The sequence below is a fragment of the Octopus sinensis genome, linkage group LG9, assembly GCF_006345805.1.
Source record: "Octopus sinensis linkage group LG9, ASM634580v1, whole genome shotgun sequence".
NCBI classification, from domain to species: domain Eukaryota; kingdom Metazoa; phylum Mollusca; class Cephalopoda; order Octopoda; family Octopodidae; genus Octopus; species Octopus sinensis.
Genome location: NC_043005.1, coordinates 61,960,391 through 61,984,692, shown reverse-complemented (window position 1 = coordinate 61,984,692; position 24,302 = coordinate 61,960,391). Strand labels below are relative to the sequence as shown.

Here is a 24,302-nt window from a genome sequence, read left to right as displayed (position 1 = left end):
ATAATTTTTAGAAAATGCCTGCTAATTCTAGCACTCCAGTAATATGTGCGCACTGATATAACTTGCCCTGGCTGGAGTGAAGAGGTCATGACTGAACTACAGTTTTGGGATATGCACAAGTAGCTTGTCATTTGAATTACTTGGCAAACATTACGTGTTCAAATATCTCTATGACATCTATTTAAGCTTGTTTCATTTTTTTTTTTTTTTTGCAGTTAATATTCTTCATTTATTCATCGTTGTTTCTTAATATTAAAATGCATGTTCTGTAAACTGTTTTGCAGTATTTCATCTTATAACTGTCTGCTTCAAATTTTACATTTTCAACTGTTGCATTTTACTTGACATACCTATTACATGTGTTCCTCATAACTTTGTTTCCTCATAACTTCCATAAAAATGGATATCTTTTAATGAAATTTTTTCCAAATATGTTTCAGATGATGTAGATTCCAAATTTGTGAAAATGTCTTTCTTTGGGTGGGGAGAGAAGTTTTGGAAAAATCACATGAGTTGGCATTGTTTCCACATTACTTTCAGAAAAATGGATACTTTTTGATGAAATTTTCTACAAATATCTTTCAGAGTGTATAGATTATTATTATATCAAAATTTGATATGCAAAAGTTGGTGGGCTTGCACACACAAATACTGATACACATCAGATATCTACAAAATGGAACATGAAATTTCGAAAAAAAGAAAATTATGATGTGAGTATGTATGTGTGTGAGCCCATTTTTCTTTCCACATCAAATTCTGATATAATTGTAACTGACAATTTGAAAGGTATTTGCAGAAAATTTCATTTAAAAAATTCTCATTTCTCCAAAAGTGATGAGGAGACAAAGGCCACTCCAGTGAATTGTCTTAAACTCTTTTCACCTGGAAAACCGTTTTTTCACAACCAATTCTGATGTAATCAGAATCTAGACCATCTGAAACGTATGTGTAGACAATTTCATTAAAAAATATCCATTTTCCCGGAAGTTATGCAGGAAACAAAATAGCGGGCAGAATTGTGTAGGTATACCTATTGCTTTAACAACGGTAAATATACTTTTAGAATTTTTATTTCAACATAAGTAATACTAAGATAACATTGCTTTTACATATCTACATATGGACTTGCTTCACTTCACTTTCATTTTGTATGTAATTATTCGATCACATAACTCCATGTTATATATAAACAAATAATATACTTCTTTTGTCCAGTTTGCATCAAAAGGGTGACAGTAATGTGAATGTGATGGGCTCAATCTTTCACTACAGAAACATAAAAAGGATAATGGTATTTATGATGATATTGTGTTTAGTAACAAATACTAACTATATCTAAAAGGCATCGAAGTATGTGTGCATATATATAAATTACTGACAGTATTTAGGTAGTAATTTTTCACTGTTTTATAAAAGCATGTTCTTTTAACATAATTGCATTTCATCATATAGCTCTATTTTACATTTTCCACTATTCACATTGAGCTTCCTACATGTTGCGTGTCCTGTCAGTGTTCTTCCTACATCCATGCCACATGTATATTTATGCATATCTATTATATAAAATCCATTGTCTGTCTGTGTGTGTGTGTCTTCTAGGATCTCGGGCATCCTCCATCCAATTGCGCTCAAATTTGATATGTAGATACCAATGGTATCAGGGCATATATAAGTCTTGAAAAAATTACAAAAATCGATTCCAGGTGAGAATGTGATCAATAAAGCCGTGGGAACATGCATTTGTACGTGCAAGTACATCAACTGTTGCGATTGAAACGCATTCAATTCCCTATTCGCCTGAGCTTCGCGATGACCATCAACAAAGCACAGGGGCAGTCATTGAAAGTCATGGGGTTGGACCTCAGCACTCCCTGCTTTTCACATGAACAACTGTATGTGGGCTGTTCGACAAACCTTTTCTACTACGCTCCAGACAGAGTAACAAGGAATGTGGTTTACAAGACTGCACTCCACTAGCTTTTCCATGCCCGTAAAGTAAGTTAGCTTAAAATTAGTTACTTATTTCCCTAGGTTGTTGCTTTTCATCAAAAATCGTCCCAAGTTGATTTCCTACATGTTTTATTGGATAAACTTATTGTCCCAGGTACGTTCTCATAAATTCATCATGCTTTTCCATCTAGATTTACCTCCAGCTAACCCATTTGCATGCACTGTTTTTGTCCTGCTTTTCTTCCATTAACCTGTACATAACTGCACCTTCCATTTTTTGTTGTTTTTGTACTGCTTAAAGGCACATTGTTTTCCTGCCAAGCTTACTGTTTAAACCATGTTTGTGTTCTCCCAGTCAACAGCCTTTTCATTACTGGTACTTTAAACTCTTCGGTTGCATATTTGTATGAATGAAATCGTTTTTCTTTGGAATAGAAAATAAGTCTATCTTTATTTCTTCTTTTGCTGGTGTCTCAAATTTAGGTTAAATCAGTGTTTCTCAAAGGGGAGGCCTATGGGACGGTCGGACAAGTTGTTTTGAGAAAATTTGGTTTAAATGTTTGACAACTCAGCACCGTCCATTGGACGGGGGTTGTTTTGCTCATATACACTACAGGAATATATGATACAATGATATCAAATCAATATAAAACATGCTATCTTAAAGACAGCATGTTCACACTAGTATACATTAGAATATATACCCTAGTGCAAACACTATATAGAATAAGAGATTCCTTGCTTGAAAACTGGTAAAGTTTACCACTATATAATGACACAATAACATTCATCTAATGCTTGCTAACATGGAAAAGAAAAAACAAGCAGGAAACAAATGAGTGAGTATATCTTATTGCACTGTCAACCAAAATATTAAATGTCCTTACACATCACTGGTTACAATGCGCTTTCATTTTCTCTTTGCGTGCAGACTTTTCTTTCAGTTGGGTTGGAAATTTTTGATTCATCTTTCCATCGCTTTGGAAGTCTACATCAAAGTTTGTTTCACAACACTGCTCCATGCGCCTACTATATAATTTGTTTGAACCTGGCAGAAATTGAATTTTTATAAGGAATTTATGACTTCTAAAGTCATTTTAGTATTGTCCCACTTGGTTTCTGAAACTGATGATAGCAAAGGAGCTTTCATCGGTCCACAGAGAGTGCTTTGAAATTACTGTTGCCATTTTAATATCTGTTGCTTTTAGCAAGGAATTTTCTTCATGGCAAATCACAGTGAAGATGGCCTTTTTACAGGTCAAATGAGTCTCAAACATATTTGAACTGATCTGAAAGTTTGTTTATATATATATATCTGCATACGTGTATGTGTGTACAAATATATATACACACACACACACACACACACAGATGATAGATAGCACTTATCTCTGTATATCTCGTTCCTCACTATCTACCTATCCAAATAATTGTAAGCACGCACATGTGTAAAATTTCAATTCTCCCTGTACATACAGTTAAGTAATAAAACTTCAGCCAGCAACACGGCTTCCCGTTAGTAGGTATTTTTCCATCTTGTCATCTTATATTATTTTGACACTTTCCTGTAAACCACATAACTGCACCGACCTAATAACCAATGTAAACATGTTGCTTGGCAAACACTAACACAGATACTTACCTACTTACATATACATATGTATATATATATTGATGTGTTTACAAAAAGAGAAATTTACACACATACATGGGGTGGGGGAGAGAAGTTGGTGTCAGTTTGCTATTTTAAAGCGAAATTGCTTCTAAATGATTAATTTTGTTTGCAAAAACTAATAAATATATTAACCTTAATCTGCCATACGTTATCACAAGGTTAACATTATTTGACATTTTGTTCCCTTATATCAGCATTTAGATGTTAAAACACCGTGCTATCTTTCGTTCTGAAAAATATTTCAGATATAATTATTGACATTCAAAGATATATAAACATTTATACTAAAACCATCTTTTTTCTCACACTGTTGAAAATGTTTATTAAATTATTTCTAGTTTTATTAATTTCTTGCGGAATAGAAGCAGCAAGCTGCAGAATCATTTGCACATGGACAAAATGCTTGGAGGTATTTTGTTCATCTTTACATTCTGAGTTCAAATTTCACTGAGGTTGACTTTGCTTTTCATCCTTTTTTGGATCAATGAAATAAGTACCAGTCAAGCACAGGGGTCTCTAATCGACTAGCTCACCTCCTCCAAAATTGCAGGCTTTGTGTCTATAGTAGAAAGAATTCATTATACTCTCTTTACTCTTACTTGTTTCAGGCATTTAACTGTGGCCATGCTGGAGACCCGCCTTCAGTCGAGCAAATCAACCCCAAGCCTTATTCTTTGTAAGCCTAATACTTATTCTATTGGTCTCTTTTGCCGAACCGCTAAGTTACAGGGATGCAAACACACCAGCATCAGTTGTCAAGCGATGTTGGGGGGACAAACACAGACACACAAACATATACACATACATACATATATACGACGAGCTTCTTTCAGTTTCCGTCTACCAAATCCACTCACAAGGCTTTGGTCGGCCCAAGGCTATAGAAGACGACATTAGCCCAATGTGCCATGAAGTGGGACTGAATCCAGAACCATGTGGTTGGTGAGCAAGCTACTTATCACACAGCCACTCCTATGCCTAGAATATGGTTTCAAATTCTGCTGAGGTCAGCTTTGCCTCACATAATTTTTTGATCAATAATATAAAGTGCCCATCAAATTTGAAGGTCAATCAATTGCATCGACTAACCCTTCCCTTTAAAATTGCTGGACTTATGATTAAATAAGAAACTATTATTTACAAAATATATAGGACTTTTAGAATGGTATATTTGGTACACTTTTGTTGAGAGAATATAAACACAAAAATAGAAAAGAACAGAACCATACATAAATTAGTTTGCCATCGAAAATATAGCTACAATGTCATGTTAAATTTTTGTATTTAATAAAACTTTAATAAGTTGATAAGTAAACAGTGTCTCAAGACAGATTTGACATTCAATATACATACACGCATTATAAGATTGAATAAGAAACCGTTACTGTTGCTCTCGGTCTAGACATATCAAAATTTCCTCACAATAGCAAGCAGACATCTTAGGAAAACTCTCCTTTTGCTATTCATTCATGGCGTAACAAAATCAATATTGGTTGGAAGGAAAAATATGAACAGTAAAATTATTCTGTATAAAAGGTAAAAAAGAAAAAAAAAAAGGCAACAAAATTGGGCGGAGAAAATGTGTAAGTCACTTATATAAAGTGACAAACATATTGCCTTGCTTTTTCATTTTTTTTTTTTTTCGCAATTTATATAGAATAATTTTCACTGTCTATTTTGACATTCACCAGAAATCTATATAAACTTAATACTGATCTTTAGAACAGGCTAGTTTTTTTTCTATAAAGTAGGACAGAGGTGCAGGTATGGTTATATCGTTAATAGTCATACCTGTATCTATGCTCTTACTTGCTATCACATCGTCTCAGGTTCAGTTATGCTGAGCAGCAACATGGACAAGTCCCTTCTGCTATAGCTCTAGGGCAGTCAAAGCTTTGTGAGTGAATTAGATTGGCACAAACAATGTCATACATGACGTGTTGTTCCTGCCTATCAACTTCACCCACAAGGCATTATATATATACTAGCATACTGATGTTGACAATTTTATTAGCAATACAAAATGACGAATCAACACAGTGGGAGAAACCATTAATAAATGCCAGCAATCCAGTATGTGTGTGTGTGCATGCACAGAATTGTTGCACTTGAAGAATCAGATATGGTTGTAATGCCGCAGTTGAAAATATCGTCCACATGATACATGTGTGTGTATGTATATATATGTACACATATATACAGGTTTATATACACATACAAGCATGGATATTATATATATGCATACATACATACATAGGTGCTGTTTTTGGCATGTGATCTACAATGAAGATCACTTTTTCTCTATCATACTGACTTAAATAACAAAATCCATCTAAAGTAATTTCCCTTGTAGATCACACTCCAAAGCAACACCCATACATATGGAGGTCTTCTTTCACTTTCCATCAACTAAATTTACTCACAAGGCTTTGGTTGGCTCTACAACAGACAGACATATATATACATACGTTTATATATACATAATACATACATTTCTATATAGACATCTCTCTCTCACACACACACACTTATACATGTTTATATATACACCTTTGCATGCGCATGCATCTAAGTGTGAATGCATGCATGAATGTGTGTGCATGCACATGTTTCTTTACACTTAGATTGATGAAATCAGTAAAACATTATCTTTTACTTGGAAAAGGAAATAAGGGTTTGTATCAGAAAAGGCAATAATAGGAAAATGGACTAAAATGAAAAAAGAAAAAAATGAAAGCATTCATATATTATCCTTCATACAACAATTATATATAGGCTATGTTATGTGAATGATAATATTTTGAAAACAAAGGTGTTTAATATTTAATCTCATATAATTTATATATCTGTGTGTGAAACTGATAAACTACATACACTTTACGATAAAAATTTGCAGTTTTAATTTACAACCATCAGAGCACAAAGTGCTCCTCACGACCGTAGGTCTGCGAGATGGTAGTGACTTGTAAACAGTTTTGAATATGAATCGGAAAGAAAAGTATGAACATGGAATGTACACACTGGATTCACAAAAACGGAAGAGAAGAATAAAAATGCAATGCTCATGTCACATCTCACTTTATCTCATTGTTTTAATTATGCAAATAGCAAGAAAGAATTGTTTATATTGACAAAAGAAATCCCCATTTCTATGCAACTACACTGCCCCCTCCTGGAAATGTCAGTGACATCAAAAAATTGCCTGAAAATTAAAGGCTATACAACAAGATGACAATACTATTCTTATGTAGAGAAACAATTTTGACAACTACAAGCACACAGAGGATATTGATATATTTTATACTATCAGGCAGGATGCCACAATTGACACATTAACGCACAAAACATATAATATTCTCAATTCTTTACCTGTCCATAAACAATTTTTCATTAAGATTGCAGCCGGTATTAATGATATTCTAAAAATTCATCTGATATATGTTTGTCTTCCCTCACAACTGGGATATTGTTCATAAATTGAAAAATTTCAATTCAACCATTAAATCTGTCAGTCCATCAGCAGTTGTTGGATTTGTTATCATTCCCATTGCCAACTTAAGACAAACTTGAACTGCAAGGCTTATGACTTAAATAAAATTATTAGAAATTTGAATTCTACATCATTGGATTCATGGCCAGTTTCCTGGCACCGATATATTGCTATTGACCATAAAAGAAAGGAGCAGGGAAGGTGCACCACAATAAGTGGAGCAGGGAAAATATATGTTTAACATATCACATGATGGTCTACATGCCACTTCTTACATCACTATCACACAGCTTTGCTGCAATTTTCTTTTTATTAAAATATCAAGTTTTTATAGCAAAACCTCTGAATGCTGTCCGTTTGTTTTACCACCTCTGACTCACTCACTCCACCCACTTCGTTTGTTGTGTTACTCTGCTTTCCCTAGCCTGACCAACAGGAACATATTGCCTTTTATTCTAAGATATCTATACATATATTTGTTGGCAGTGACTTTGAAATCTCGACCAGCTAAGCCGTTGTCAGACTGTATAAGAATAATAAATTTGTACACCACAAAAGTATTGAGTAACCCATTAGATTCATATAAAATTGCTTTTATTCTAACTGCACACAAAAAGAAATGGTGCACGCACGCTCTGGCAGAATCGTTTGCACACCGGAGAAAATACTTGGTGGCATTTCGTCTGTCTTCATGTTGGGTTCAAATACTTGAGTCGACTTAGCGTCTCATTTTTCAGGGTCAATAAAACAAATATCAAGTACTCTCGTTCGATGCAATCGACTTCTCCCTCCCGCCAATAATTGCTGGCCCTGAGCCAGAAGTTGAAATAATTATCTTTGTGGTGCAAACATGCAGTTTACAGGCGTTAAATAGTAAATTGTTCATAGAATGTGAAAAAATATTGCAACAGAAAGCAGAAGTGACGATAGAGACAACCTGCAATTTCCTATAAACAGTGTTACAAACCAATGTAGCTAATACATAAATGTACACATATTTAATATAACATGAAGACCGCACATCTGTTTTATATAAGATGAAAACAATCACATTTACTGGAAAACATAACAATCGTTGATGCATGAAATGAGATTCGTAAATAGTTTTTCACGATCTCTTACTTTGTTTCGCCACACATGCTTATGAAGATATGATGTAAATAAATAATCATCACTATCCCACATTGTTGCCTGAATTTCTTCTTGGCGAACATCCATCACTGTCCTATAGTCTGTGTATGGCTGCTGTCATCGTTTGGATCAACAAAATTGAGTGAATTGTCAACAACTTATGAGTAGAGAAGTGGACGAAACCCACATAGTAAGCCACTCATTGGATGTCAAACATTTTTCATTCGTTTTTCTTTTATCGCAATATACAGTCAGTTTTTTTACAACGGTAAGATGCATGTTAACCATGTGTATCCTAAATTCTGATGGCAGGAAAGATTTTATAAAGATCTCGAATATGACACCATATAATTGCGAAGATATTTAACTGCTATTTCTTTGTTGACTTGTGAACAAGTCTTTCATATTACAAATGATTTTAGCTCAATAGAGGGTATAGGATTAGTTAAAATTCGAAAAATTAAACTACGTTAAACAAACACATTACAATTTTCTCAAGAAAGCCAAGAGAAAAAAAATGTTTTATTTTGACACATTCTACCAGTATACGAAGTTTAAAAGTGTTTAGTTAACTAGAAATTGTGTTGAAAAGTGCCGTTCAAAAGAAAAAGATCCCAAAAGACAACATATTCCAGCGAGAAATTTACTCGTAAGGTTTGAAATACCTGAAACTGCGTTTGTGTATGTACCCTTCCGACTTAACATTACAGTGTGGTTTCTTCCTCATGGAAAAATAAAAGTGAGTGAGAAGAATTGTTATCAATACTGAACTAGAACGTTATCCACTCCAAAAGGATGAAAAGTAAAGTTGACATCAGCGCGATTTAAACTCAACGAGCAGGAAGCCATAATGAATAGTGCGAATTCTGACGATCAAACGAATTTTCTAACTGGCTGTGTGTGTGTGTGTGTGCATCAGTTAATTTCTTTATTAAAAAGAGGGGACGATACGAGGACAGACAAAACAAACACTGGGGTCAGAGTATCGAATGAGACGAAACGTAGAATAAACAAACAAAATATATACAATTAAATGAGAATGAGTGATTTACAAAAAAAAAAAAAAATGAAACAGAGGACGCGGTCGATCCCACAAACCACATAATCACACTGAAGACTTTGCTTTCTTCTTTTTATATTCTCGTTTAAACAGGTTCTTTCACTCGCAACATACTTGCTATAGACTTCCTTCTTTTACGAAACACACTTTGCGACAAGCATTTCTTCTCCAGCTTTATTTTCCGTTTCATGTGGAAAACGAAAAAGTCGATTAGCTCGAGATTGGCGCGCGAATGTCTGTCAGGGGCAAGCTGTGGTCTGCAGGACTTTCTGAATGGCACACCAACGGAAAACTACCATGAATTCTTTCAGTAGTGCGACCCACCTTGTTATGAGACAGGTCTCGTGCGACCCTCTCTGCTCGAAAAAGGTTATCCATGCCTGATGTATATCGACGGAGTATTTAAACATCGGTAGGAATACTGAAAACACAACGCTTTTCCGAACTAAGTTTTTTGTGCCTTAAATAACATAGAAACTTTCTTAATTATCCTACCTTGCAAAAATCGATTGACTTGGTTGGAAATCTGACTGACTAACGACACTATTGTTCCTCAATTACCCTATTAAATACAATAAATCATTTAATTTATGATACTACAATTTCTACCAGTCACCACCTCACTTGCTTATTCATTTAAATAATTTATTTAATCGATTTAAATGTTCTTGTAAAGCAAGTAAGCCATGCGAGACTGAGGAAGATATAACCCTTATACAAAAGTATAAAACTAACGCAAAAACTAGAGTGAAGGAAAAGATAAGGATGGGGGAGAAGGAATGCAGATGAAGAGTTAAATAAAATCAATGATAATTCGATACAGGAATTTTAACAGGTTTTTATTTTACATTTTTTAAAAATCGATTTATAATTTTTTTTTTGAATTGATTATAGTGAAGCGGATTGAAAGTTATTAGTGGAATAACTGTGCTGCGTTATTTCGCTGTGTACTTAAACGAACGGAGTTCAAATCCCGTTCGAGGTCGACTTTGCTTTCATCCTTCAAAGATTTAAAATAAAGGATCAGGGAAGTGATGAGGTCGATATAATCGATTCATCTCAACAAAATGCGTAGCCTTGTGCAAGACCGTCTTTGCAGCACTGCAAGATCCTGGACAAATCAATGTACTGTGTATTCATTGACAAGGCAAAGCATACATAGATAGGAATAAGACTGTAATTGTCCTCGTGCCTCAGAAATTGACAAGTACGGAACATAACGCATTTCTTATGATATTATCTGCGAAGCATAGACTTCGCTATATTTGCCCATGTAATGATGGAAGAATTGCTAATTAAATATGTAACAAGGAAATTCTATGTCATAATGCGACAGAATTTAATGTGTAAGATGCATCAGAGAAACGATTGAAGAATAATATTATTTGCTTCATTATTAATATGGCCATTTATCATTCATAAATTATGTTGTTGCAATGTTGAGAATAATGCCAGTTGTTATAATATATAAGATATATACCACTTCGTTGACTTGTTTGTATATACACAGCTTGTTTGTAGATGAAGTAAAATATATTTCACTGGTTCCTTGGGTCATTGTATGTAGGAAGCATCTTCCGGGAGTTTTTACTAAAGACACTGAGTAATACAAACAAGGCAGAATGCTACAGTAAGACTTCTTGACTCATGCGCGTTCTAATGACTCGTTGACGCTCTTTTAGAAACGCACCTCTCCAAGAAAATGGAATGCAATTAAAAAAGAAGTTATAAAAATGGAAAATATATACAAAATAAATTATGCATGCAAAAAAAATTAGAAAGACTCATCCATTTATAAATATTTTATACTAAAAAATAAAACAGAAACGGGCACCAGTGGTATATAAACAAACATGTCAGGCTATACAAGTGGCGGTAATTTACTTTTACCAGTCAGATATTATTAATGATACGAGGAGCCCGACAATATCGTCTGCAAATTCTTGATTGTTTTTAATCAGATATTTTCAGTGTTATGGTTAGATGGTGTGCACTCGCTTTACCTTCGCACATTTTATGTGATATACGACAAAAATAATTATAAAACAATAGATAAATATGTTTAAGACGTATGCAAGTTTTGTAATTTTATTTTTGTTTTTCAGTTTATAGAGAAAATAAATTATGCAGCATATAACTCAGTGGCTATTTTGGCTCCAAGAGTTGAAAAATGGTGCATGTCCAAATTGCTGACTCCACATAAATTGAATTTCAAGAAACAGATTGTGAAACGATCTTACAATTCGCAGACGATATTGTCGGGCTCTTCGTATCATTAATCGTACCTGATTGGTGAAAGTAAATTCCCGCCCCTTGTATCGTCCGACATGTTTGTTTATATTTGCGAGCGCCTGTTCCCCGTTTGTTTTATTTTTTAGTATAAAATATTTTAAAATAGATGAATCTTCCTAATTTTTTGCATACTTCCTTTATTTTGTATATATTTTCCATTTCCTTCACTTTTTTTTTTCAATTAGGTATCATTTTCTTGGAGAGGTGCGTTTCTAAATTCAAGACCAACATGGAAAATATTTGGTGCGACGAATAAAATTCTGTTAGCTGTTCACAAGTGTTTTGCATTCATTATACCAGCCTGAACCCAACTCATCAATTACCAGCGTCTTACATCTTCCATCTTTTACCATCGTCACATTGCTAAAAACCACACTTATGAAAATTTAGCAGGATTATCACATGTAAATGCGTTGGCAATCATGCATAGGATTATCACATGTAAATGCGTTGGCAATCATGCATAGACATAAAAAAGCATTAACGTCAAAGTACTCTGCTGATAATTCTCTTCTCTCTGAGTTATTCTTTATAGCAGTTAATAGGATAAAAAATACTTTTTAAATGCGCCACGCTTTCTGCGGAGGTATAACTGGTGTGCATAGTGGTTGATTCGATATGTTAACACATCACCTCGGCCACGAATCCGGTTGTTTGGTTACTTTTTATGGTGGTGTGGATCTCGACGTCACATTTGGTAAAACAAATTTAATATATGCTTGCTACCTTCAGACCAGAATTATGACTGCGAGGGAAATATATGAAACAGCAAAAACTACAACAAAAATGTACATAAAGGACATGCAAAAAAAAAAAAAGCATGAGCAAAACAGTGTCCAACAAAAATACATCAACTGCTATGAAAATAGCCAGAAGTTCATATAAATGGCTGAAAATCATTAAGAACAGTTTAGATAGCTCAACATGGGAGTTTTTAGAAATTACATAAAATAGTATATTAGTGGTAAGCATAGAGTGTATGTAAACTGTAACGAAAAATATTTTGTCAAATGACATGGAGGAAATGGCTGTTATTTCTATCAACAGTGGATAATCAATCAGAGAATTACCTCAAAACGCAGTGATAAAAACATGGTGAATAATAAACTCTGTTAGAAAGAAGTCTGAAATTCAGCCAACTTAGGACAGTTCCAGTGGTCAAAAGTTCAAAAGGTTAGCTATATGCCATACTCGGAGTAAAACAATATGTTGAACTGAAGGATACGTAGCAGTGCGAAGCACATAATTAGTAATGGTAGGTATGTACCAACTTGGCAGGCCAATAAACTTGTCTCGCATTCCTGGTAACACGAGCCGGAGTGGGAGTTGTAGAGTTTGTATGTGGCGTGTCAGCGGGGAAGAAGTAAGATGCCGTCTTTCGGTAGACGAATCAATAAATGCTTGTTTAGCCCGATCAGTATTCAGTTTGGTGTTTGCCGTTAACGTCCAACACCATAAACTTAGATTTCACTTTACGAACCCGATAAGGACTGTTGGAGGGCTTCTCTGACAACATCGTTGCGAATCATTTTCTTTTTACGATTCCGTAAAAGTTCGGTCAGGGGACAGGTAGCTTCCGTACAATGAGGAAGGAATCACCTGTAAAAATTAAATAGGCCGAGAAATTCGCGTAACTTCCGTAAAGAAACGTGAAAAGTTGCGAATAGCCTAAATTTTAGTTGGTAACAGACTTATGCCATTTTTATCGATAGTATGTCCGAGAAAAGTAAGAGAGTGAACGTCAAGCACGCATTTGATGGCATTGATTATAACATCGTATTACGCTAGGCGTGTGAAAAGTTGTTGCAAGTGTGCTAAATATTCTTCCTCCGTAGAACTAGTTATCAACAAATCGATATTGGTGAAAACAAAATTCAAACCACGAATGGCTTCGTCCATAAATCGCTGAATTATACTGGCAGTGTTACATAAACCAAAAGGCATCCGCACACATTCAAAAAAGCTAAAAGTAGTTACGGCAGTCTTGGAGATATCGGAAGATTCAATTGGAATTTGGTTATAGGCTCGCACTAGATAGATTTTAGAGAAGATGGTGCAGCCGTGTAAATAAGTAAAAAAAAAGTCTAGGATACGAAGAATAGGGGATCTATTCTGTGATTGAAACTGAATAGATCCAGAACAGGATAATGGTCCGGAATTGTTAGAACATTCAAACGTCGATAATCTACGCACGGTCGGCAGTCGCCCGATTACTTTGACACGAGATGTAGGAGATGACCAATTACTGCTAAAAGGACGAATTATTCCAAGGCCCAATATGTGACGAAATTCATCCTTAACGACTTTGAGTTTAGCCGGAGCAAGGCGCCGAGGAGTGAAAGCCATGGTGGGGAGGACGCCTTAGTGACAATATGGTGTATGACAGTATGTGCTGGAGATTTATTATAAAACAGTTCGAGTTAACACCGGAAACTTTGATAAAAGTTCATGAAAACAATTGGAAGGAGATGGACAAACAGTAGCAAGTATTGAAGATGAACTCTGAGCAGAAAGAAAAGTCTGTGCGTCGATTAGTCTTTTATTCCTCAAATTAACCAACAGATGAAAATAGTGTAGAAAATCAACACCGAGAATTGGGTATGAAGGATCAGCGATTATAAAAATCCATTGAAATTGTCGCCGAAGGTCGATATCCAAGGTAAGAGACTTTACCTCATAGGTATGAATCGGTGAAAGTACCGCCTGCAAAGTAATGGCTGCTGATTGGCGCGAGTCGGTCACGAAACTCGCGGGCCAGACATTGCATGCCGCCCCAGTATCGACTAATAAACGCTGCTTAGAGTAAGAATCGTGGGCGAAAAAAAAACGCAGCAATCCAATGATCTGTCCAGAAATGTAGCCGCAGTTAATCCATGGGAATCGTGTTTTCCAGGGGTTGGACAGATAAAGAAAAAGCACGTGACGGCATACACTTGTGCGTACGTGGTCCAAAACGCTGGTGATACCAGTAATATTGCATCGGGCTTCTGCTGAAGGAACGTGTACAATGAGGAAAAAACGAATGACTTCGCGTTCTTGCCCGAGAAGAAATGGAAGGAAACTATAAACAAGAGATTTGCTCAGTAATCAGTTGGATTTTCCTGTCGAAGTACTTGCGGGAAAAGGATAACTCAGTCGATAATACCATCAGCTAAATCCACCGGCTGTTGGTTTTATGCTCACTGATAGTGGTCAAAATAGCTTGGACATTATTAGGAAGGCGAGAGAAAAATAACTGTTTGAGTATATCTTCATCCATAGGACTGCTCTCAGCCAAGTCCCGCATTCTGCGAAGCAACTGTGAAGGACTTTTATCGCCTAGGATTTCTTTATATATCAACTGATGATAAACGCTTATGGCGCAATATTTCAGATTTCATGGTTAAATAAGTTAGTTGATCCGCGTTAGCTGTAACTTCGCTGCTTAAAGCAAGAGGCAGAACGCTGACTAATAAATGTGATTGACTGACATCAGAAGTGATGTTATCGGCAGCAAAATAAATGTGATTGCCTGACATCAGAAGTGATGTTATTGGCAGCAAAATTGGCTTCTTGCTGTGAAAACCAAATGGCCGGATCGCCAGTAAAAGGAGAAGAAGCGAAAGATACAGCAGCTTGAAATGGTAACGTGACAGAGATGTCGGAAGCGCCGGAAGAAACTGGAGAGTATGCCATACAGTATTAGTAACTAGAAATGAATTGCACAGGAAGAAAAATTGGCAGATACTTAACTCAGCAAATCTCTCTACCAGATTTGACGGCCATTTCTTGCAGTAGGCAATAAAAATGACGCTATCCGGACACGGGTGTGGTGGTAAGAGGTAATATTTGCACGTGAATACGTTCCCGTACGCAAAAGCCTGGAAGATAGAAAACTGTTGAAAATAGTTTTGAAGTGGAGTTTTTCGACCGGAGAAGTTTATTACTGCCTGTTTATGATCTCAACACTTCAGACGGTAATTCACGAATATAACTGGCGGATCTTTTCGGTTTGAACGGCAGATTTTTAAAATAATTTCCACGTAACTTTTAAACTTCGTATACTGGTAGATTGTGTTTATAAAACATCTTTTTCTCTTGACTTTATTGAGAAAATTCTATAGTTTGTAAGATATTTGTTGTTTTTTTCTTCAGATTCTGCAATTTCAACCAATCAGTGACGTCTATTGAGGTGAAAACATTCTGTGCCGTATGAATATGTCCCTCGTTTAAGAAACAGATTGGGTTTATTTACATTTGTGAAGAAAAAAAGATACCCTTCCCCCACCCCTAACCCTAACCCTAAAACAGATTGAAATGCAATAGATCGATACTAGGGTCATAATTATGGGTGACAATTTCATATGACACCACTAGAAAAAACTGCCGTTCAAACCGAAAAGATCCTAACTGGCTTTGCTGCTAAAAAACATAAAAACTTCCCAAAGGAAGAACTGACGTATTGGCATTACTTTAGATTTAAGAAGAATAGTAAGCGGTTGTAGCTGGGTGAAGAATACAGCTGCAAATAAAGTTCTGAGTGAAGTCACGGTGAAAAGGTGATGTGACTACAGCCCTGGTAAAATTATAATATTTTGGTGCCAAACGAGCCATGACTACAAAGACACAGATTATAATTGGCGGCTACATTTATTTCTCCACTAATAGAAGATACCGAAAACTGGTACATGAATAATACTGTTAGCAAATATACATCGGTTCCTAGTGTAGTTTATACATGATGTACGCGGGAAAAGAACACAGCATGGCATCAAAGTATTCTGCTGACAATTCTCTCCGCTCTGAGTTAGCTTAGAGGGAATTATTTCTTTATAGCTTGTTCACGAAGGGACTAAACAAAGAGGTAGAAATGGATTTTAAAAAATCGAATGAAAATGATTTTAAAAATGAGGAAGATGAAATGATCATTTTTTTTAGCTTAGTGTTGCTAGTTTTTATCTTGTCTTTTTGAGTGTTTTCAATTGTCTCTGATGTTTTGTGATCTTCTGTGTTCTTTGTTTTTAAACTTTTTTTGTTTGTGGGAGTGAGAGAACGAGTTTTTTTTTCCCTTTTTTCTCTTCCTCCCAGCAACATACCAAATCAACATCACTTATCTCAGAAGAAGTCTACGGTGTGTCCTCTCTTCGCGACCATCTCTCTCTTCACCATCACCTCCTCTGTAGACGTGGAGGTCGACAGTGTATATACCTTTGACGAGACCATCTCTATTACCTCTTCCTGCTTCTCCTTGTCCCATGGGACCTCCTTTTCCACTCTTCTGCTGCACACTAGCCTTCTGCTTTTTTTTCCTATGCTTCAAGTTCTAGGACCTGGGGGCATGTTTTTATGTGCCCCTTCTGTCCGCACCCGAAGCACTGTGGAATTCTGCCCTGTACGGCTACTTTCAGCTTCGTATCATCCGGAAGAATGATGAATTCTGGTATATTGTCAATGTCTGCTGGTGTGGCTTAAATCGTTGCTCTTACGGCCCTATCACACCAGTTCAGGACACTTCCCTCTTACATCTCCATAATTGTCACCTCTTTTATATTAGCGAAGGCAGCTGCCAAAAGTCATGTAGGTTTGATTACCGATGCGAAATCTTCTATAAATACTTTTGTTGTTCTTTTGCCGGGGAATTTCGCCAAAAGAGCTAGTTCATTGGCCTGCAGGGCGATTGCAGAGTCGATTCGGCAGATCGAGAAATTAATTTTTTGTAACTAAATACTTTCAAACTTCGGACACTGGTAGATTGTGTCATATAGAACATCTTTTACTCTTAGTGTGGTTGAGAAAAGTTTCTATTTTCAAAGTTATTTCGTGTTAAAGTTGTCGTATTTCGGTAATTTCAACCAATCAATGACGTGTATTTAGCTGAATAAAATTACTGCTGTTGATCAACAACAACTTCCGGCAGTGTATATTTCGTTTGTTGCTGTTATTTTTGACGTATTTCATCTCAGTTACGTTTGTATGAATAAACGAGTGTATCTGAAGCATGTTTACTTCATGGCGCCACCATAATCGTTCGTGCATTTCTACTGCTTTTAGTTTTTTTTTCCTGTTTTTCAGCTACTATTTTCGGAAAGACTTTTTTGCCTCCTTCCCCCCTCCAATTTCTTCATTTTTTCACTTTTTCCGTAATTCTAACCCTAAAACCCCAACCCCAACTGTAACCCTAAAACCTTAACGCTAACCCTAACCCTATAACCTCATCTTTAGAGAAGAATTTTTTTTTATCGAATGTCATTTGTGTTTGAATTCAGAACCCAAAGGGAAGTGAATCATATAAGGCTACATATTTGTTATAAAGGAGCAGTTAATTTAATCTACACTAGCACATATTTGGTACATAAGAAAGGCAAACTTGGCTAGAAATCTTCCCCAAATTACGCAGTTTTATTACTGTTATTATATATCTCATTCGCATTAGGGATGCATTATCAGAATATTAAATGATTCTCATACTTCGTAGGTACTTTATTTTAGCGGCCCAAGAAGGATGAAAGATAAAATTTGCCTCGGCGATATTTGAGCTCAGAACGAAAAGGAACGCGCCTAAAATAGCACGAAGCATATTGTTGGATGTCCTAACGGTGCTGTTATAACCAATGAGTAAAGGAAGCATTGGATGATGTAACAATCCATTTGAGCATATTCCTGTTTTGTTAGGGTTGTCCAGTGGTTAAATAACTAGTACACCAATCCTTGCTAAAAGCAAGATAACCCAGGTTAGATTTTGAACTCCGATCGTAAGGAGACAAATTTTGATAATCTCATATTTAGTTCACTTTCCCGTCTGCTGAACAAACAAATATTGAAATGTCTGATAGAAGAAGAAAAGATCGGTGAGGTCTTGCCTTCTATTATAATGATGATGCTTTCACGTCGCTTTCGACCGATAAGCGTACAGTTGTCCCTGCCTATTGAATCAGCGTGCTGAGCGGCTATTCCTTATGCTCTTGTACTCTTAATGGAATTCTCAGGTAGAGTCAGCGTGACACAAGAGTGGCAACGCTAGACCTTTGGATTACAGATATATCCATCCAATAGGCTAGTACAAACGTCCCATCTGTTCAATTTCACTTATAAGGTATGGGTCGCTTCAAAGGTATGATAGATATACTTGGCCAAGATGCCGTCAGGCAGTAGAATTGGAACAAGGACCTTAATGTTAGCAGCCATTTTTTGATAATCATCCCATTAACATCTAAGACGCATTATAGTAATATAAATCAACCATGTTTTATTTTATCGACCTTGGAAGGATGAAAGGCAAAACTCGAAATTGGCAGGATTTTGAACGCCGAGCATAAAGCATTGTTTCTGAATATTAGTAGCTTTGCTGATTCACCCATCCACCACCAAATGGTGTTAACATATTTTCCGTTATACAAATCGACATAGTATATAGTGTAAACATTCAAACATCGTTACTATCTTTCCGAACCCTGCTGCGTTTCACATGAAATTTTTGGTCCTCTTCAGCCATGTTGGTGTACAAGTCGACCTACCTTTTTTTTTAACTGTAAATTTTGGTCTAAAAAATTCGACATGTATGTCGAATATATGGTAGTTAATAATTCTTGGGATTTTTTCGGTTTGAACGGCAGTTTTTCTAGCGGTGTCATATGAAATTGTCACCCATAATTATGACCCTAGTATCGATCTATTGCATTCCAATCTGTTTTAAGGTTAGGGTTAGGGGGAAGGCTATCTTTTTTTCTTCACAAATGTAAATAAACCCAATCTGTTTCTTAAACGAGGGACATATTCATACGGCACAGAATGTTTTCACCTCAATAGACGTCATTGATTGGTTGAAATTGCAGAAACTGAAGAAAAAACAACAAATGTCTTATAAACTATAGAATTTTCTCAATAAAGCTAAGAGAAAAAGATGTTTTATAAACACATTCTACCAGTATACGAAGTTTAAAAGTGTTTAGTTACGTGGAAATTATTTTAAAAAACTGCCGTTCAAACCGAAAAGATCCAATTCTTGAATAAATATAACTTTCAAATTCTATGATTTCACTTACAGACTACAAAGACAAGAATAAATTCAATAAGTCATTTTTAAAGCATGTATGGTTGAGAAATTTTCCCTACTTAAATATTCTTAACTTAATTATCTTTAAGAAACTATTATTTACATCCGTTATCAAATTTCTGGAGCAGAAAATTATCAATTATTAACGTAACACGTCAAGTTTGTAGACCGTTTGTGCATCCATATGTTTACGAAATTTCCATTCAAATAACTCATTGTACTTTACAAGAGAAAGACACGACAGTTAGTTCCACATAGTACGTGTCAATTAGATTTTGTTAAAATTTGCGTCATCTTAGTAACAGTTGACTCACACATTCATTCTGCTATGTAAGTCTTAGTATTGGGAGCAGAAAAAAAAATTAAAATAAAGAATCGAAGTAAAGGAGAACATTATCAAGATTTCAAGAAAAAAATCAAGCATGTGGATTATTTTAAGTATGTTATTGTTTTCAGTCACCTTCACTGAAAGTCTCTTTTTTACGAAAGAGAAAAACCCAGATGAAATAGAAAAAGCGGCCCAGAAAGGTAGGTCTTTCCCCTTTTGAAATAAACAGTAACTTTCAACATATTTATTTCGATGATATTTGTAAAAACCGCAACATTATATCTATTGATGTGTAAATTATTCTAGATTATGATAATAGCTTTTCACATTAGTGCTAATTAAAAACATAATACCTGGGATGAATACAGTCGGTATAGAGCGACTGTTAATTGATTCCAGTACATATCTAAACTTATATAATTGATCATAGTAGGATAAAAAAAAAAATCAACACGAATCTGAAGTGAACTGAGATCAGAATGTAGGGTGGTAGTAATAAAAAAAAATATCCGCTATTCTACCATTTCTGCTAATTACTGACACAATTTTACTATTCTTAGACAGTAATCATTAATTGTCAATATTCTACAGTTTTTGTCACCGTTCTGTCAGTTTTGTCATTTAGTGACACAAACATTAGAATACATTAGAAGACATTAATACCTTGTAAAACATATGCGGACTAAATACCGTTTTACTATTTAATTCAGGCATCTAACTTTTATGAGTTGAAATCTTTCTTTCTTCCTGAGTCGATTTTGAGTTTTACTCTTCCGAGGCTGGTGAGAGAAATTGAGCACCTCTTAGGGACGTTTTAACATTACAACTCTCCAAGGAAAACAGTGCAGAGGTCCCATACACCAGCGCTTCCCAACTTTTGTTGCACCACGGACTGGTTTCATGCAATTTTCCCACGAACCGGGATCACACGCATAACAAAATAGAACGAAGTACAAAATATATAATTTAATTATATATATATACACACACACGTATATGACGCGTATATAACCCGTTTTATCATTCTACTATAGGCACAAGGCCTGAAATATTTTAGGAGATGGAAGTAGGGGCTATTCGGTTACATCGACTCCGGTGCTCAGCTGGTATCTATTTCATCGACCCCAGTGCTTGCTCAGCTTGTACTTATTTCATCGACCCCTTGGAGAAATTTGAACTCAGAACGTAAAGACTAATACAGACTGCTATAGTCAATAAAATGGAAATAAATTTCAATATTTTTGTGTATGTGTAGCCCTGTGGCTTGGGACTCCTGCCATACACGTCTATGGCATGCATAGATTAGCATTCCCCCAACCTCGATCTGCGGGTGTCCCTAGGAAACTACGCACTGTCCATGCGTTAAAGATGGTACTGTCTCTTATAATACTTCTATGAATAAAATCAACAGCATAAGGTTCTAGTACACATTTGAGAATTTGTGCCAGCGTAGAATCAGTATTTTATTCCAACTAACTTGAATATTATACTTATCAAAACTAATAACTAAAAGATTGATGGCGGGTCTCCTTAAATTATGCAATAAAAACACGTCTCTATAATGGAAGACTCATACGTTTGTTCGCTAAGCCCTGACATCACGTTTCACAAATGAACAGTTTCAGGATATATCTCTTTTCTATGTTTTTATCAATTCATCACTAAATATTTTTTTTATCCATTTATTTTTTTATTTTATTGGCTTCAGTCATTGGACTGCGGCAATGCAAGGGTTACATCTCCATATAGACCTCAGTATTTATTTATTTCTGTCTGTTATTATATATTAAATAGCTACGACTACCTTCAAGGAAACAAAACTGGAGATTTCCCTGTTACACTATAGACACAGCCATACGTATACATACGTGTGTGTGTATAGTGAGCAATGGTGCAATTACCATTTATCAAATTCCGCCCACAAAGCATTAGTGAATTGAATATCTGACGCATTGGGATCGAACAAAAAGCCAAGCGGTTTTAACAACGCCGCTGGGCTCGAGCTTATTTTGATAATTACTTTTAGATTTATTTTAAGAACAACGCCACTTCAAAGAATTTAAATCCATTAATGCATAAAGTGTAGTTTTCCTTCATAATTAAATTAAATGAACTCGTTTGGATGAAGAGCTCTTAAAAAAGATGATTACATACAATGTTTTGCATTCATGAAAAGCGAATGCATGTGAACAGTAATTAAAATAAATATCTTTTTCCTTTTAAAAAATAAATACTTTGTATTTTGTTGTTGAATTTTACTAAGATTCTTCGTATGGATTTTAGTGTTGAAACAGAAAATGTCATAATTCGAGGCGGTCATTCTACCAACAAAACACATGGGTTGTATTTCACTTCAGTTTTATGAATTAGTTAGTACATTAATTAACTAACTATTTAATCAGTTGATAAAACTGAAGTAAAATACAATCTCTACGCGTTTTATTTTCTCAGAGCACAACTTTGTATTAAAAATGCTACCAAAGTGTTTGCTTTCGAAGCATTAAAAAACAAGTCACTGATTTACTACGTGGAATGGTAAAAATTAACTATATCATTATTCAAATAAAAATATAAGAATTATAAAATAATCATTAGTGTAACTTTTCCAGTGTGTTACATTTACAAACGTTTAGTTTTCTCTATTTTCTTGATTTAAAAAATTCTTATTTTTCCTTTCTACAATTTCTAACTTACAACTTCATTATTTGTCTTTTTCTCAGAATTTTTTTTATATCGTTTTACTTATTTTCCTACTTTGTTTTTCTTTATGACTCCCAAACAGGAAGGTTCTAGATTTTTCCTCTTCATGTTGTCTCACTTAACTATGTACACCTATTTTTCTTATGGGATTTTATCTCCATTTACCTTCCCCACCATTTGGTTCTGAGTTGGGTTCTACTGCGTGACACCTTGTGCAGGTGTCTTCTACTATAGCCCTGAGTCAATCAAATCCTTGTAAGTGAATTTTGTAAACAGAAACTGAAAGTAGACCCATATGTTTTGTTGGTATAATGACTGCCTCGAATTATGGCGTTTTCCGTTTCGAAACTACAATACATGTAAAGAATCTTAGAAAAATTCAAAAGCAAAATGCAAAGTATCTATTTTTTTAAAAGGAAATCGATATTTATTTTAATTACTGTTCACACGCATGTGAAGACATGTATGTTACCTACAACCGGTATTGGTTTGTTTACGTCCATATAACTTAGTGCTTCGGCGAAAGAAACTGATAAAAATAAGTAGCAGGTTTTTAAAGATAAGTACTGGCGTCGATTTGTTTGACTCCGGCTATTGTGAAGATGTATCGCTTGTTGATCGGGTTTTGGACTCATGAATTGTAAGGACGAGAACTTGATTCCTGGACCAAGCTGCGCGTTGAGACTCTAGGCAAGGGTATTTCGTTTCATGCTACTCTCGTCCATTTAGCTAAATATGAGTAAGTGGGCGGGGCAAAATGAATAATCTGATTTCTCCCCCACCCCCACCGTTCGCCAGCGAGCATTTTTTTAATATTCGTTTACTACATGTTATTTTGCACCTATTGCACTATTTTTGTGACCGGTTGTCGAACTGGAGTTACTGGATCGTGTGAATTATCCGAGTCCGCACCCCACCCACCCCGTCACAAAAATTGAAAAAAAATAGTGTACCAGGTGTAAAAATAATGTGTAGTAAACGAATACCGTAAATCCTCGAGTATAATCCGCATTTTTCCCCCAAAATTTAAAGGTCAAAATCCCTAGTGCCTACTGTATACGAGGTTAAAAATGAAAAATATTTTCTAAGCAATGTCCGAATCTCTATTTGCTGTCCGGCAATGTTTATTCAGACGCATTTTGTGATGTCGGGCGCGAAAATACCTTAGGCTAAGCCTGAAAGCAATGAAGTCAAAAAGTGATTTATGGACTGAATGGATGTCGGCTGGAGAAAAGTCGTTCACTAAAGGTGGAAGGGTTCACGCTCCCGACCTGACTTTGATATACAAATGGATCGTGTATGCATGGAATGAACTTAATCCTCAGATAATTGTGAAAAGTTTTATCAAATGTTGTATGTCGTCTGCACTGGTTGGTACGCAGGATGACGTTGTATGGAGAGATGAAATAAATGAAAGTGAATCTTCTGATGTTGACTATGAATCTGACGATGACGGAGATTTACACTACAATGATGCTGACATGTTTACGGAGGAACAAATGGAACAGTTATTTGATGCTGAAAGTGATGTTGGATTTGAATAAATGTTTTTGCTTTTGTAACTGATATTGATAAATACGTAAAGGCAATTTACTTAATATTTATTTTTCACTGACGTTATTACTGATATTTCTTTATTTT

The 24,302-nt window shown here is 35.4% G+C and overlaps 1 protein-coding gene and 1 long non-coding RNA gene across 2 annotated transcripts in view; one reads left to right on the top strand and one right to left on the bottom strand.

Annotated features, from left to right (window-relative positions):
- Positions 1-1,094: 1,094 nt before the first annotated feature.
- On the bottom strand, positions 1,095-19,323 carry LOC118764703. Its single transcript, XR_005000509.1, has 3 exons — positions 19,312-19,323; positions 15,329-15,342; positions 1,095-1,263 (listed from the first exon to the last, which is right to left on the bottom strand). It is a non-coding gene; the product is annotated as an uncharacterized LOC118764703 (long non-coding RNA).
- A 521-nt stretch (positions 19,324-19,844) lies between these two features.
- LOC115215717 overlaps positions 19,845-24,302 on the top strand; it is a 58,503-nt gene continuing 54,045 nt past the window's right edge. Inside the window, exon 1 of the mRNA XM_029785010.2 lies at positions 19,845-20,161. Within this exon, the coding sequence (XP_029640870.1) occupies positions 20,056-20,161 (106 nt within the window). The 5' untranslated portion in view covers positions 19,845-20,055. The remainder of the gene's footprint in view (positions 20,162-24,302) is intronic.